Here is a 15,235-nt window from a genome sequence, read left to right on the forward strand (position 1 = left end):
AGAACATCCAGGGTGCGTGGGGTCCTTAATTATGCTGGCTGCTTTCCCAAGTCAGCGAGAAGTGTAAGCAGAGTCAATGGATGGGAGGCTCGTTTGCATGATGGATTGGGCTACATTCACAACCCTCTGTGGTTTCTTGTGGTCTTGGGCAGAGCAGGAGCCATACCAAGCTGTGATACAACCAGAAAGAACGTTTTCTAAGGTACATCTGTAAAAATCGGCGAGAGTCATAGCGGACATGCCAAATTTCCTTCGTCTTCTGAGGAAGTAGAGGCGTTGGTGAGCTTTCTTAACTATAGTGTTGGCATGGAGGGACCAGGACAGGTGATCTAGACACCTAAAAACTTGAAGCTCTTGGACCATTTCTACTTTGATCCCATTGATGTAGACAGAGGCATGTCCTCCACAGAACTTCCTGAAGTCGATGACTATTTCCTTCATTTTGTTGGCATCAAGGGAGAGATTATTTTGTCTGATATGTACGTCCTCACGTAGTACAGCTTTCCCTCAGCCACCTGAACAAAAAGACTCTTTTTACCCTATTAGATTATTTTTAACTGTCAAATAGTCCAATATTTATAGCTAGTTATAACTGGTACAGTGGTTAGCACTGTTGCCTCACAGCGCCAGGGACCCGGATTCAATTCCTGGCTTGGGTCACTGTCTTTGAGGAGTTTGCATGCTCTCCGTGCATTTCCTCCGGGTGCTCCGGTTTCCTCCCACAGACCAAAGACGTGCTGGTTAGGTGAACTGGCCATGCTAAATTCTCCCTCAGTGTACCCGAACAGGCGCCGGAGTGTGGCGATTAGAGGAGTTCCACAGTAATGTGAATGTAAGCCTACTTGTGACTGATTAAACTTTTTTTGAAAGTAATTTGTAAGATCCGAACATTGCTAGCAAGACCAACACTTGTTTCCAATCTCTAATTGCCCTCGAGAACAGGGTGGTGATACAACTTCTAAACAGCGGTGTTCAAACTAAATGGAAAATAAATGATATTTTTTAAGGAGAAGGCACCACTGATTTTTCTGCAGAGTTATGAGAAACAACACACAGCAAATCAACCTTAAATTCCTGGTAATCATGGAGCGATGGCAACCTTAATCTAGCCTGGTGCATCACCCAATCCCTTCCCTCCTTGCTTAATCTGGAGATGGAGAATGGGCCTAGTGAGGACTTTGGCAAATCGAGGGCCTGTTCAGGTTTGCAGTCGCAGTCTCACCCAACTTGAACCACTTCAATAGATAGGTATCCACCTTGGGAAGAAACATAACCGCAAGCTAAACTGAGAAAGCAGGAAATTGTCTGCAGCAAACCAAAGATTGGGCAACATTTCAGCTGAAGGCCTCCGAGGTGCAGGAAGGGCACTATATTTGAAGGGGATTCTAGGCCTCAGGCTTTGCTGCTGATTTGTTATGCTTGGGAGCAGCCGTTCACTGTTGTGTTAATGTTTAAACTCCGATGTCTGGAGCAGTCTGACAGTTCAGGATTCAGTCCGACCACAGACAGATTCCCCCTGATGTTGCTGCTCACCACTGGTTCCACAGATGCTGGCCATTTCCCTGCTCTTAAATCAATCTCATTGTGTTTATGTCTTTGTGAATCCCTGGAGGTCACCGCAATGCAACAAGGATTAAGGTTCGCAGTAAATACAAGTAGCTTTATTTCCAAACCTCTCAACAGACTGACTTTATTTCTTTCAGTTATTGACTCCCATTAGGCACTCAAATCATAGACTCCCTACAGTGCAGAAGGGGGCCATTCGGCCCATCGAGCCTGCACTGACCAAAATCCCACCCAGGCCCTATTCCCGTAACCCCACATACTCTAGCTAATCCCCCTGATACTAGGGTCAACGTAGCATGGCCAATCAACCTAACCTCCACATCTTTGGATCGTGGGAGGAAATTGGAGCACCCGGAAGAAACCCATGCAGACACGGGGAGAATGTGCAAACTCCACACTGACTGTGACCCAAGGCCGGAATTGAACCCGTGTCCCTGGCGCTGTGAGGCTGCAGTGCTAACCACTGTGCCACCCGAGTCAGCCATATGTGGCACAGTGGGTACGCTTGCCTCGAAGTCAGAACGTTCTGGGTTCAACTCCTACTTCAGAGACGTGCACTCATAATCAAGGGAGAATCTCCCAATGGAGTAACGGAGGGATGCCTTGCACTGTCGGAGGTGGTGCCAAAGCCCCGTCTGCCCTCAGCAGACGTGAATGATCTTGAGGCACTATCTCTAAAAAAAAAGCAGGGGGGATGGGGGGGGGATGGTGTTTTCCCTAGTATGCTGATTAATATTTATCCTTCAATCAACACCAAAAAGATTATCTAGATTTCATCGCAATGCTCTTTGTGGATCTTGCTCTGCGCAAACAAGAGTACAGCAGCAACAACACTGCATGGACAGCGAAGCATTTTAAGATGTTGGAACACTATACATATGTGCACCTTTCAAATTTTTAGCAAGATTCTCCAAACGTTTGCCAAGTGTTTCACAGCGATGAGATACTGTTAACACCACAGCTGGTGGGGAAGTCATGGCCTAATGGTATTGTCGCTAATCCACAAACTCAGCTTACGTTCAGAGACCTGGGTTCGAATCCTACTGCGGCAGATGGTGGAATTTGAATTCATTAAAAAAAAAGTCTGGAATTAGGAATCTACTGATGACCATGAAACTATTGCCGATTGTTGGAAAAACCCATCTGGTTCACTAATGTCCTTGGTTTGGCTCCTGCTCTGTCCAAGACTGCAAGAAACGACAAAGGGTTGTGAATGAAGCCCAATCCATTATTCAAACCTGCCTCCCAACCAATGACTCCGCCTACACTTCCCGCTATCTGGGAAAAGCAGCCCACGCACCCCAGACATTCTCTCTTTCGCCTTCTTCCATCAGGAAAAAGGTACAAAAGTCTGAGATCATGTACCAACTGACTCAAGAACAGCTTCTTCCCTGCTGCCCTTAGACTTTTGAATGGACCCACCTCACACTAAGTTGATCTTTCTCTACACCCTAGCTATGGCTGTACCATTATATTCTGCACTCTCTCCTTTCCTTCTCTATGAATGGTATGCTTTGTCTGTACAGCACGCAAGAAACCATACTTTTCACTGCGTACTAATACATGTGACAATAATAAATCAAATCAAAGTAATTTAGGGAAGGAAATCTGCTGCCCCCCTTATCTGGTCTGGCCTACATGTGACTCCAGAGCCATAGCAATGTGATTGACTCTTATCTGCCCTCTTTGGCGGAGGAGAGCCTACTCACAGGGCTGGATAGACTCACTCCTCAATTCAAACAGCATACTCTGGTTTATGATAAATACATTGGGTCACACTTGCTAAGGAGTACGGGGAAACCTTGCCAGCATTAGCACGGCACTGGGGGTAAAGTAACTGAGCACCTCACTAAGTGGTCACTCAAAAATGCTTGCTAAGGAACCTGGGGCATCAGGAACTAGGTTTGTAAGGAGCATCAGTCACTCACTGAGTGAATGCACAATCCTAAACTACATGAATGAAGCTCCATGGCACCAGGGACCTGGGTTCAATTCTAGCCTCGGGTGTCCCTCTGTGTGGAGTTTGCACATTCTCCCTCTTTACACCGGATGTTCCAGTTTCCTTCCACGCTCTAAAGATGTGTGGCTTAGGTTGATTGGCCAAGCTAAACTGTCCCTTAGTGTCAGGGGGACTGGCAGGGCAAATATGTGAGGTTACGGGGATAGGGCCTAGGAGGGATTGTTGTCAGTGCAGGCTCGATGGGCCAAATGGCCTCCCTCTGCACCGTAGGGATTCTATGAGCTAAGAAGGTTCCAATTTCAACCTCTGGTCTGTTGCAGCTGCGGGGGTGATGTATAATTAGTTGATACGGAACCTCGGTGGATTAGCCATGGTGAATGCGTGGGTTATGTGGATGGAGTGGAGGCGGGGGTCGTGGGCATGATGCTTATTCACAAAGTCGGAGCAGACTCGATGGGCCGAATGGCCTCTTTCTGCACTGTAGGGATTTTATGGTGCTCTGAATCTGTGTAGAGTGAACTGGAGAGGGAGAATGGGGTCAGGAGGGGAGGAGATGAGTGATTCGAGCGTGGATGAATGAGGAAAAAGCTGACTTCTATTCACTGGAGCAGCTGTGCACACAGTTTTGACACAGTTCCACAACCAGAGATTATGTAGGAGGGAGCAACCACTATTCTTCTGGATTACGAGAGGGTTTTCCAAATTCGTGCCACTTTTTTTGGTTTACAAGTTAGTTCTTGCAACAACTTACATCAATGCCTGTGTACACATTTACAAAGCAGAGCATTCATGTCACAGAAGGGGGACCGTTCAGTCGACTGTGCTCTGTGCTGAGATGTTGATGATCCTTATGAGGGCCGATCATACCCAGGGATATTTCTGGGGGCAGTCAGGTTATATTCTCAAGGGCCACAATTTTAGTAGCTTGATGCTGGCAGCCGACTTTCTGCTGGATTTCTGAGTCGGTCTGTGGGACTTTGGGAAACTCAAAGCTGAATGCAACGAGCAAGCGAGGTTGACAGAGAGGAGCACTGTCGGGGAACGCAGAGTAACCAGGGGGTGATCGTGGAGTGATACAGCAAAAAAAAAGAGAGGCCTTTTGGCTTCCCACATCTGTGCCAACTCGGGAAGAAACGTCACCCAATTTGTCCCACTTCCCTCACTCTGTCTGTGATCCTTTAAGAGTTGGCTTCCCAGGCATTTGTCCAATCCCACTGTGAAAGTTATTGGTCAATCAGCCTCCACCAACCCATGCCGCCCCAATAACTTGCTGCATATAAAAACTTTCTCCTCTCGCTCTTTTGAAAATGACCTTAAATCAGACATCTCCTGCCGACATCAACAGGGACAAGGTAAAAATAGTCGAGAGCTTCAAGTTTCTAGGTGTCCAGATCACCAACAACCTGTCTTGGTTCCTCCATGCCTGCGCTACAGTTAGAAAAGCCCACCAACATCTCTCCTTTCTTAGGAGACTAAGGAAATTTAGCATGTCAGCTACGAGGCTCACTAATTTTTACAGATGCACCACAGAAACCATTCTTCCTGGGTGTATCACAACTTGGTATGGCTCCTGTTTTGCCCAAGATCGCACAAAACTACAAAGGGTCGTGAATGTAGCCCAGTCCATCACACAAACCAGCCTCCCAAAAGAAGCCAGCATAATCAAAAACTGCCCGCACCCCAGGCATACTCTCTTCCGCCTTCTTCAGTTGGGAAAATGATACAGAAGTCTGGAGGTCACGTACCAATAGATTCAAGAACAGCTTCTTCCCTGCTACTACTATCAGACTTTTGAATGGACCTACCTCGTATTGAGTTGATCTTTCTCTACGCCCTAGCTATGACTGTAACATTACATTCTGCACTCTCTCCTTTCTTTCTCTATGAACAGTATGCTTTGTTTGTACAGTGTGCAAGAAACAATACTTTTAACTATATATTAATACATGTGACAATAATAAAGCAAATTAAATCTGTCCCCTCTGGTAACCAATTCTCCAGCTGTGGAAACAGTTTCTCCCCCTCTTTGCTCCATCAAAACCTCTCAAAATTTAAAATCTCTTTTAAATCTCCCCTGAACCTACTCCTGTCTAAGGAGGAGGAACCCAGCCTCTCTGCACAACCAGAGTCTCTCATCCTTTGCAGAATGCCGGTAAATCTCCTCCGCGCCCTTTCCAAAGGTGCATTCCTGCTCAACATGCTGTATCGTGGCTGATATAATAAAGTCTTTGTTCAAACACGGTCCAAAGGGCAGTCCCAATCCAAACTGTGAGGCTGTCTCTCAGATGCAAACTAATGACCTTAGCAGAATATAACAAAAGCCACAGCATTCCAGCGTCTGCATAATATTTGTAGAGTCGGAGGCAAAGTTAAAGAGTCAGTCTTAAGGCCCTTGATGTCAAAGGGCAGGCTAGAGGTTTGTGAGCGTGTGAGTTCACAGCAGGATTAGGCCATTCAGCCCACTAGCCTCCTTTGCTATTTAATAAGATCACTGGTTGATCCGATTGTGACCTCGACTCCGCTCTCCTGACCCACCCTACAACGCTTGTCTCCCTTGTCAATCAGGACAGCATGATGGCACAGTGGTTGGATGTGGAGAGGATGTTTCCACGAGCAGGAAAAACTAGAACCAGAGGGCACAACCTCAGGCTAAAGGGACAATCCTTTAAAACAGAGACGAGGAGGAATTTCTTTAGCCAGAGAGTGGTCAATCTGTGGAACTCATTGCCACAGAGGGCTGTGGAGGCCAGGTCACTGACTGTCTTTAAGACAGAGATAGATAGGTTCTTGATTAATAAGGGGATCAAGAGTTATGGGGAAAAGGCAGCAGAATGGGAATGAGAAATAAAATCATGACTGAATGGTGGAGCAGGCTTGATGGGCCAAATGGCCTAATCCTATATCTTAGGGTCAGCACTGCTGCATCACAATACGAGGGATGGGTTCGATTCCCAGCTTGGTCTGTGTGGAGTCCGCATGTTCTCCCCATGTGTGCATGGGTTTCCTCTGAGTGCTCCGGTTTCCTCCCACCGTCCAAATGAGATGTTGGTTAGATGCATGGGCCACGCTAAATTCTCCCTCAGTGTACCTGAACGGGAGTGTGGCAACCAGAGGATTTTCGCAGTAACTTCATTGCAATGTTACTGTAAGCCTATTTGTGACACTAATAAATAAACTTTAAATTGTATAACTCAGTCTTAAGAACGATTCAATGACCCTGCCTCCACTGCTCCCCGGAATGTCACTGAAAAATAAAGTTCTCCTCCTCGATATCGAAAACATCTCCACCTCTCTGATGGATGAAGGCTGTACAAAGGGGACTAGTAGAGCAGAACTCATTCTGAAAATCTTCATTAAAATAACAGAACCCACTTATCTCATGACAAAGTGAGACAAGATGCTCTTAAAATGGAGTTTTGCACCTCCAGTACATATTTTAGATGTTTCCAAAGAGTTGACCAGAAACTGAACTGGACTTGTCTTATAAATACTGTAGCTACAAGGGTAGGTCAAAGACTGGGAAGTAACTCATCTCCTGACTCCCCAAATCCACCACTGACAAGTCACGAGTTAGGAGAGTGAGGGTCAGGCTCAGATGTGAGCAGGAAGTAAATGAAAGCTAGCTCTTTGGTTCACATTATGGCCATAGCAGAGTCCTCTCCTTTCTTAATTCATTCCCAGGGCATGGGCATCGCTGGCTAGGTCCAGCACTTACTGCCCATCCCTAACTGCCCTCGAGCAAAAGGTGGTGAGCTGCCTTCTTGAAACGCTGCAGTGCCTGTAATGCAGGTACACCCACAGTTAGGGAGGGAATTCCAAAATTTTGACCCAGCAGCAGTGAAGGAACAGCGATATATTTCCAAGTCAGGGTAGTGTGAGGTTGGAGGGGTACATCCAGGTGGTGGTGTATCTGTTGCTCTTTCTTGTCCCTCTAGGTGGGAGTGGCCACAGGTTTGGAACATGCTGTCTAAGGAACCTTGATGAGTTGCTGCAGTGCATCAAGTAGATGGTATATACACTGTCACTGTGCGTTAGTGGCGGAGGGATTGAATGTTTGTGGAAAGGGTAGCAATCAAATGGGATGTTTTGTCGTGGAGGGTATCAGGCTTCTTGAATCTTGATGGAGCTGCACTTGTCCAGGCAAGTATTCCATCACACTCCTGACTCATGCCTTGTCAATGGTGGATTTGGGGAGTCAGGAGATTAGTTACTTCCCAGTCTTTGGTCTACGGGCGGTACGGTAGCACAGTGGTTAGCACTGCTGCTTCACAGCTCCAGGGACCTGGGTTCGATTCCCAGCTCGGGTCACTGTCTGTGTGGAGTTTGCACATTCTCCTCGTGTCTGCGTGGGTTTCCTCCCACAGTCCAAAAATGTGCGGGTTAGGCTGATTGGCTATGCTAAAATTGCCCCTTAGTGTTGTGAGATGTGTAGGTTAGAGGGATTAGCAGCTAAAAATATGTAGGGATATGGGGGTAGCACCTGGGTGGGATTGTGGTCAGTGCAGACTCGATGGGCTGAATGGCCTCTCTCTGCACTGTAAGGTATCTATCCATCTACTCTTGTAGCTACAGTATTTATATGACAAGTCCAGTTCAGTTTCTGGTCAAGGGTAACCCCAGAATGTTGACAGGGTTGGGGGGGGGGGGGATGTCAGGGGGAGGAATTCAGTGATGGTAATGCCATTGAATATCCGGGGGCAATGGTCAGATACTCTTTTGCTTGAGAAGGTTATTGCCTGCCATCTGTGCGGCCTGAATGTTACTTGCGGCTTGTTAGCCCAAGCCTGGATATTGTCCGGGTCTTGCCACATTTGGGCATGGACTGTTTCAGTATCTGAGGAGTGGTGAATGGGATAAACATTGTCCAATCATTGGCAAACATCCTCACTTCTGACCTTACGATGGAAGGAAGATCAATGATGAAGCAGCTGAAGATGGTTGGGCCGAGGACACTAGCCTGAGGGACTCCTGCAGTGATGTCCTGGAGCTGAGTTGATTGACCTCCAATAACCATAACCACCTTCCTTTGGGCCAGGTATGACTCCAACCATTGGAGAGCTTTCCCCCCTGATTCCTATTGACTCCAGCTGGCTCAGAAGATATAGGTTCAAGTACAACTCCAGAGAGCTTATCTGGCACTCCAGAGCTGCACAGCCAACACCAGAGGCCTTTCTGGTCTATCAGATGGATTAAAAAGATCCCATAGCATTACTTCAAAGAAAGTAAGGGATCCTGGCCAATGTGCATCACCCAACTAACATTACAAAGAGTTTATCAGGTAACCATTTAATGGTGTTCATGGAACCTTGTTATGTAGGGTGGCACAGTGGTTAGTACTGCTACCTCACAGCGCCAGGGACCCAGGTTCGATTCCCAGCTTGGGTCACTTTCTGTGCTAAGTCTGCATGTTGGCTGCGTGGGTTTCTTCCCACAGTCTGAAACATGTGCCGGTTAGGTGCATTGGCCGTACTAAATTCTCCCTCAGTGTACCCGAACAGGCGCTAGAGTATGGCAACTAGGGGATTTGCACAGTAGCTTCATTGCAGTGTTAATGTAAGCCTATTCATGACAATAATAAAGTAAAAAACTGTATAAACATTGTGTCTCCTGCCAAAGCATGCTCCACATGCACAGAAATCTAATGATGCCATTCCCAGACCATGCATCCTGGAACTCTAATCTTTTCCTTGTGACTGGACTAAAATATCCAACATTGTTGAGTGTTTCTCACCAGCCTCTCCAGAAAGAATTTCCCAAATTCAGCGCTGTCAGTCCAGGATAGAAATTCACCAATCTTCCCTTCTTGCTGCCAGTGATGGCCACACATGCACCCAGCTGAACTTTGCCCCCAGTAAATATGGCGGCTGCTAACCCAGGCCCGTCATCAGCCAGTGACTGCACAGAGACGGTGTTGGCTGCAAATGCAGCCATGTACAAAATGGCTGCTGCAAGGTTTCCAACATTTCATAGAATCCTACAGTGCAGATGGAGGCCATTTCGTCTATCGAGTCCAGACCAGCATCAATCCCACCCAGCCCTTATCCCCATATATTTACCCGGCTAATCCTCCTGATACTAAGGGGCAATTTAACACGGCCAATCCACCTAACCCGCACATCTCTGGACTGTGGGAGGAAACTGGACCATCTGGAGGAAACCCATAGACAAGGGGAGAATGTGCAAACTGCACACAGACAGTGACCCAAGGCCAGAATTGAACCCAAGTCCCTGGCGCTTTGAGGCAGCAGCACTAACCACTGTGCCACCGTGTAATCCACAAGTGATTACACACTTACAGCAGAAGCTATATTTATGTCCGTGCTTCCTGGTTGTCACAATATGGTGTCGATGTCATCTCCTGCAGGCACTGCACAGAAAATGCTCCAGGAGCAGAAAGTACTGAAGCCACAATGTCCACAAACTCTTAATTAACCATCCCACAAACAAATCTGGCTTCTGATTTCCTGCCAAGACTGTAAATAAACTTCAAGCAAGCTAACACTGGAAATTGTTCAGCAACTTGCCTTGAAGGGACTGAAGTTAAACATCAGAAGGATAAAGGGGGTTTGAGAGGGGTCATTTTCCAATACGTTGTACCAAACGAACACCAACATTGGTGCAGAACATGCTGATGTCAGATAAAGTTTAGTTATTAGTGTCACAAGTGTTGTGAAGTTGAGTTTGCGAAATGTGGCCCCTTTAAAAGCTGGTTTTGTGTCAATGCTTGGATGTTTAAAATGCAAGCACACAGGGTACACAGATTGCAACATTTGTAACCAGGACCAAGCATCAGGGTTGCCTTGGTAACAGGCTTTTGCTTTTTGACAGCCTATCAGTTTAAAGAAAACACTCAGCCATCAGGAACCTATCAAATTTGAATTTGCTGTTGTTGACAACAGCAGACCAAGCTTGGTACAGAAAATTGGTAGGTCATCAGGGACATAAAAATTGGAACACAACCGCTTGCCTGTAGTTGACTGAGTGAGTTAGTTAGTTTGAGTTGAACTGAAAAGCTGCCACCTCTTAACATGTAGAGAAGACAAGGGCAGCTCTCTGCCAGCTAAAAAAATGTACGTTTAGAGAAATCTCCTTCTATCCACCAGTAGGATACCAAATCAGAAAGAGTTTAATGACAGCGACATTGACAGAAGAACTCCAAAGGATTTTTTCCCAAAGCCACATAACCTGTTTGTACATGCTTTTTTTGACAGTGACTAAGTTAGTATTATTGTTTGATAATGAATGGTCTTTATATTTATTTGAACAGCATTCCAGTCGAACCTTACATCAATTGATATTTTACTTGTTTAGTTAAAGTTCCCGGTTGGTTAAATAAAATAACTTGTTCATTATTCACTTAAAGTGAGTGTCTGGACTTTATATTAATGAACCTCTAAATGTTAATATAGAACATTAAACACCTTTCCAAACACTTTAACAGATTATGAAGCGAGGTAAACGGGATTAACCTCTGCATCCTAACACAAGTAGGCTTATATTAACACTGCAACAAAGTTACTGTGAAAACCCTCCAGTCGCCATGCTCCAGCGCCTGTTCGGGTACATTGAGGGAGAATTTAGCATGGCCAATGTATGTAACCAGTACGTCTTTCGGGCTGTGGGAGGAAACCACAGCACTCAGAGAGAACCCATGCAGACATGGGGAGAACGTTCAGACAGTGACCCAAATAGGGAATCGAACCCAAATTGCTGGCGCTATAAGGCAGCAATACTAACCACTGTGCCACCCAAGTAAACTGTGGGAAACATTTAAAGAAATAATTCAAAATGCTTAAAAGTACATGCAGTTGGAAAACAAAAGCTCAGTAAGAAGGATCTATTTAAGACACTCGGGATAATATTATTAATAATATTAAATTAAAAGCATTGGCTTATAATGTTGCAAGGAACAGGAAGTCTGAGAATTGGAACTGCTTTAGGATCTAGCAGGGGGACTGAAAAGCTGATAGAGGGAAAAATTAGGATATACGAGAGCAAACTTGCCAGAGATATAAAAACAGATTCCAAAATGCTTTCTAATAATATAAAAAGGAACAGAGTAACTAAAGAGCTTCCAAGGTCAACCCCTTGGAAGTAAAAGGCAAGCCAAGTTATTGTGGGGAATGATGAAATGGTAGAGGTACAAAACACGCATTTACTGTCTGTTTTCACAGTAATAACACAAGTTTCATACCAGAAGCAGACAGTAACCTCAGGGCTAAAACGTTTTAGGAAACTAAGGTAGCCAGTACCTGCAAAGAAAGTGTTGGAGAAACTTAAGGGGCTAAAATGCAAAAAATGCCCAGGGTCTGAGGGCCTGTACCCCAGGGCCCTACAAGAGATAGCTGCACAACTAGTCAACGTTGAGGTTGGAGGGAGCTAGGTCTTTTCTCCCTGGAGAGACGAAAGATGAGAGGCGACTTGATAGAGGTTTGATAAGGTGTTGAGAGGTATAGACAGAGTGGATTCTCAGAGGCTATTTTCCAGGGCTGAAATGGTGGCTACAGGAGGACATAGGTTTAAGGTGCTGGGGAGCAGGTACAGAGATGTCAGGTGTAAATATTTCACTCAGAGGGTGGTGAGTGAGTGGAATCAGCTGCCGTCAGTGGTCATAGATCATAGATCCTTACAGTGCAGAAAGAGGCCCTTCGGCCCATCGAGTCTGCACTGAACACAATCCCACCCAGGCCCTACCCCCGTATCCTTACATATTATACCCACTAATCTCTCTAACCTACACATCCCTGGACACTATGGGGCATTTTTTTTTAGTATAGTCTATCAACCTAACCCGCACATCTTTGGACTGTGGGAGGAAACTGGAGTACCCGGAGGAAACCCACGCAGACACGAGGAGAATGTGCAAACTCCACACAGACAGCGACCTGAGCCAGGAATCGAACCCAGGACCCTGGAGCTGTGAAGCAGCAGTGCTGACCACTGTGCTACCGTGCCACCATGGTGGTGGAGGCGAACTCGCTGGGGTCTTTTAAGAGACTTCTGGATGAGTACATGGGATTTAATGGGATTGAGGGTTATAGATAGGCCTGGTAGGTAGGGATATAATCGGTGCAACTTGTGGGCCGAAGGGCCTGTTTGTGCTGTAATGTTCCATGTTCCAGCTATGATTTTCAAAATTTTAGATCCCATTAGACTGGAAGTTGGCAAATGCTTCTCAAGAAAGAATGACTAACTAGTCATTGGGAAAACACTGGAATCTATTATTAAGGAAGTCTTAATAATGCACATAGTAGTGTGATTAGAACAAGTCAACATGGTTTTACAAAACGGAAATCCTGTTTGTCAAATTTGAGTTTTTTTGAGGATGCAACTGGATAAAGTGTAACTAGTAGAGGTAGTGTATCTAGATTTCCGAAAGGCATTCAATAAGGTGCCACACAAAATGTTGACAAGACAATGGCTCATGAAGTCGGGGGTAATATATTAGCATGGATAGAATTGGTTAATGGACAGAAAGCAAAGGTTGTGCCTAGATGGGACATTTTCAAGGTGTCAGGCTGTGACTAGTGGAGTGTTGCAAGGCTCAAACAGCACTGGGGACTGTATTCATGAAGACGAAGAGACAATGTAGTGTATCTAAATTTGCTGGTGATACCAAGCAAGGCAGAAAAATGAGCTGTAGGGAGGACACAGATAGCAAAGAGATATAGGCAGGTTAAGTGGGTGGCCAGCAAGGTGGCAGATGGAGGGTGATGTGCAGGGGAGGAGGGTGGAATTAACACAATAAAGGTGGCCACTCAGCCCATTACTTGCTCTGGGAATTGCAAGACTGTCTTATGAAGAGAGACTGGGGCAAACTGGATCTGCATGCTCTCGCGTTCGAAGAATGAGAATTAATGCCATTGAAACCTACAAAGTGCTTGAATGAATAGACAGGGTAGATGCAGGTGAGACGTTTCTCTTGGTCAGAGTGTCTTAAATCAGGGAGCACAATTTCAAAATAAGGGGGAAATCACTTGGAACTGAGAAGAGGAGATTTCTTCTACGCAGAGTGTTGTAATCTTTGGAATTCCCTACCCCAGATGGCTTTGGGAAGATGTCATAGAGTGTGCTTAAGGTGGATTGATCGATTTCTGATTAACAATAAAGGGGTTAGTGTGGGTAAAAGGCACTGGAGTGTCCAATCAGCCATGATTATATTGAATGGTGGAGCAAGCTCGATAGGCTGAATGGCCTAATCCTGTTCCAATGTCAATATGCCTCTGTCAGTTCATTGAAAGAACTATCTTTACTCTCACTCCCACTCCTTCACAATAGCCCTGAAAATATTTCTTTTCAATTAAGAGATCAATGCTAACATCATCCCCATCTCCTGGTTCATCTCGAGTTGATATCTCCTGCTTTCTTCCAATAAGATTCCAACCTCACTGATATTTAGCTCTGTGGATCTCGTCCTGTCAATGGAAGTGGTGTGGGAATGTTAGTCACCCACCTCAATGATGCTCCGCAGATCCTGCACGTACATCCGCTCCGTCTCAATTATTTCCATGACGACCCTGTCCACGTACGACAGCTTAGGGTTGGGGGCCATGGCCCTGGTTGCTATGGGAGACAAGGGGACCGGGAAGCAGTTGCCATCCACGCTCATGCGGTCCGACGTGTTGTTGTTGTTGTTGCAGGTGCGGTCGGCCCTCTGCGCACGCAGGGGCAGAGCCAGCTCCGCTCGGACGCATTCCTCCATCGGGGGCCCAGCCTCCAGGAACTGGCTGCCGTGGGGCGGGGTCCCAAAGGGGCCACGGCAATCCTGCAAGGAGCCCGAGGAGCTGGCACTCACCGGCCGCTCTCCGTCCGAGCAGTCGGTGTTGACTGACGTAGAGCTGGTGGAGGCGGTGACCGTGGACATCCTGTCATGGCTGCTCAGAGAAGAGGTGGAAGATGTCCTGGGAGATTCTGGCAGGGAAAGAAGAAATAAAGGACATTTTATAGTTCCTTACCTCAGAGATATAGACCTAGTATACTATCACAGGAAGAGATCGTTTGGCCCATCATTTATGCTGGAGATCATGCAGATACTCTATTAATTGTGATTTCCCCATGGACCTTGTAGGGGTTATCATCGATTGATGTTCCCTTGGGGCTCATTGAGTATGTGTTACCTTGGTAACAGGCAATAGCCTGCCCAACTGGATCCTTACCTTAATCTTTTATAAGGCAGGCCCAAGACTGGGCCTGATGAACTGCAGTACCAGATAGTAACTACACCACAGCAGTACTTTTGCTTTGCATCCTGTAATAAACAATGTTCCTTTCCAGTCCAGCCTGAGTCATTACATTAACAAGCTCCCCGAGCTCTCCTTGAGAATGCATTAACAGACGAAAGACCTTAGCATAAAATTATCCCCATCTACTGGCAGGTACTAAACTCAAAAGTTATGACCTTGGTGCCTCTCACGGCTTTATCACCTTCCCGCATTGCAACTGTGCATCTCCAAAGTACTTCACCGGCCGTAAAGCTCAACGGAATGTCTTGCGGTTGTGAAAGGCGCTATGCAAATGCAAGCCTTTCTTTTACCCCAAAGCGCGTTATGGCCAACTAAGTAGTCGTTAACCGTAGTAGAGACAACTCTCACGATGTCAGAAACTGCAACCTCCCACCAACTGCAATATGATCACGGACGAGTAACCCAGTGATGGGCAAGGTTTCTGAGTGGGCCGCCCCCTTCATCTCAGTGAGCCACAAGATTGTCC

The 15,235-nt window shown here is 46.2% G+C and overlaps 1 protein-coding gene across 2 annotated transcripts in view; it reads right to left on the minus strand.

Annotated features, from left to right (window-relative positions):
* Positions 1–15,235, minus strand: part of LOC145352758 (pleckstrin homology domain-containing family G member 3-like) — a 196,213-nt gene that overhangs the window by 56,607 nt on the left and 124,371 nt on the right. For both annotated transcript variants that reach the window (XM_080203034.1, XM_080203035.1), the window contains one exon: positions 13,980–14,437. In XM_080203034.1, coding sequence (XP_080059160.1) covers positions 13,980–14,437 — 458 coding nt within the window. The remainder of the gene's footprint in view (positions 1–13,979; positions 14,438–15,235) is intronic.

Source organism: Carcharhinus amblyrhynchos, chromosome 14, assembly GCF_965287045.1.
Source record: "Carcharhinus amblyrhynchos chromosome 14, sCarAmb.v2.hapA, whole genome shotgun sequence".
NCBI lineage: Eukaryota > Metazoa > Chordata > Chondrichthyes > Carcharhiniformes > Carcharhinidae > Carcharhinus > Carcharhinus amblyrhynchos.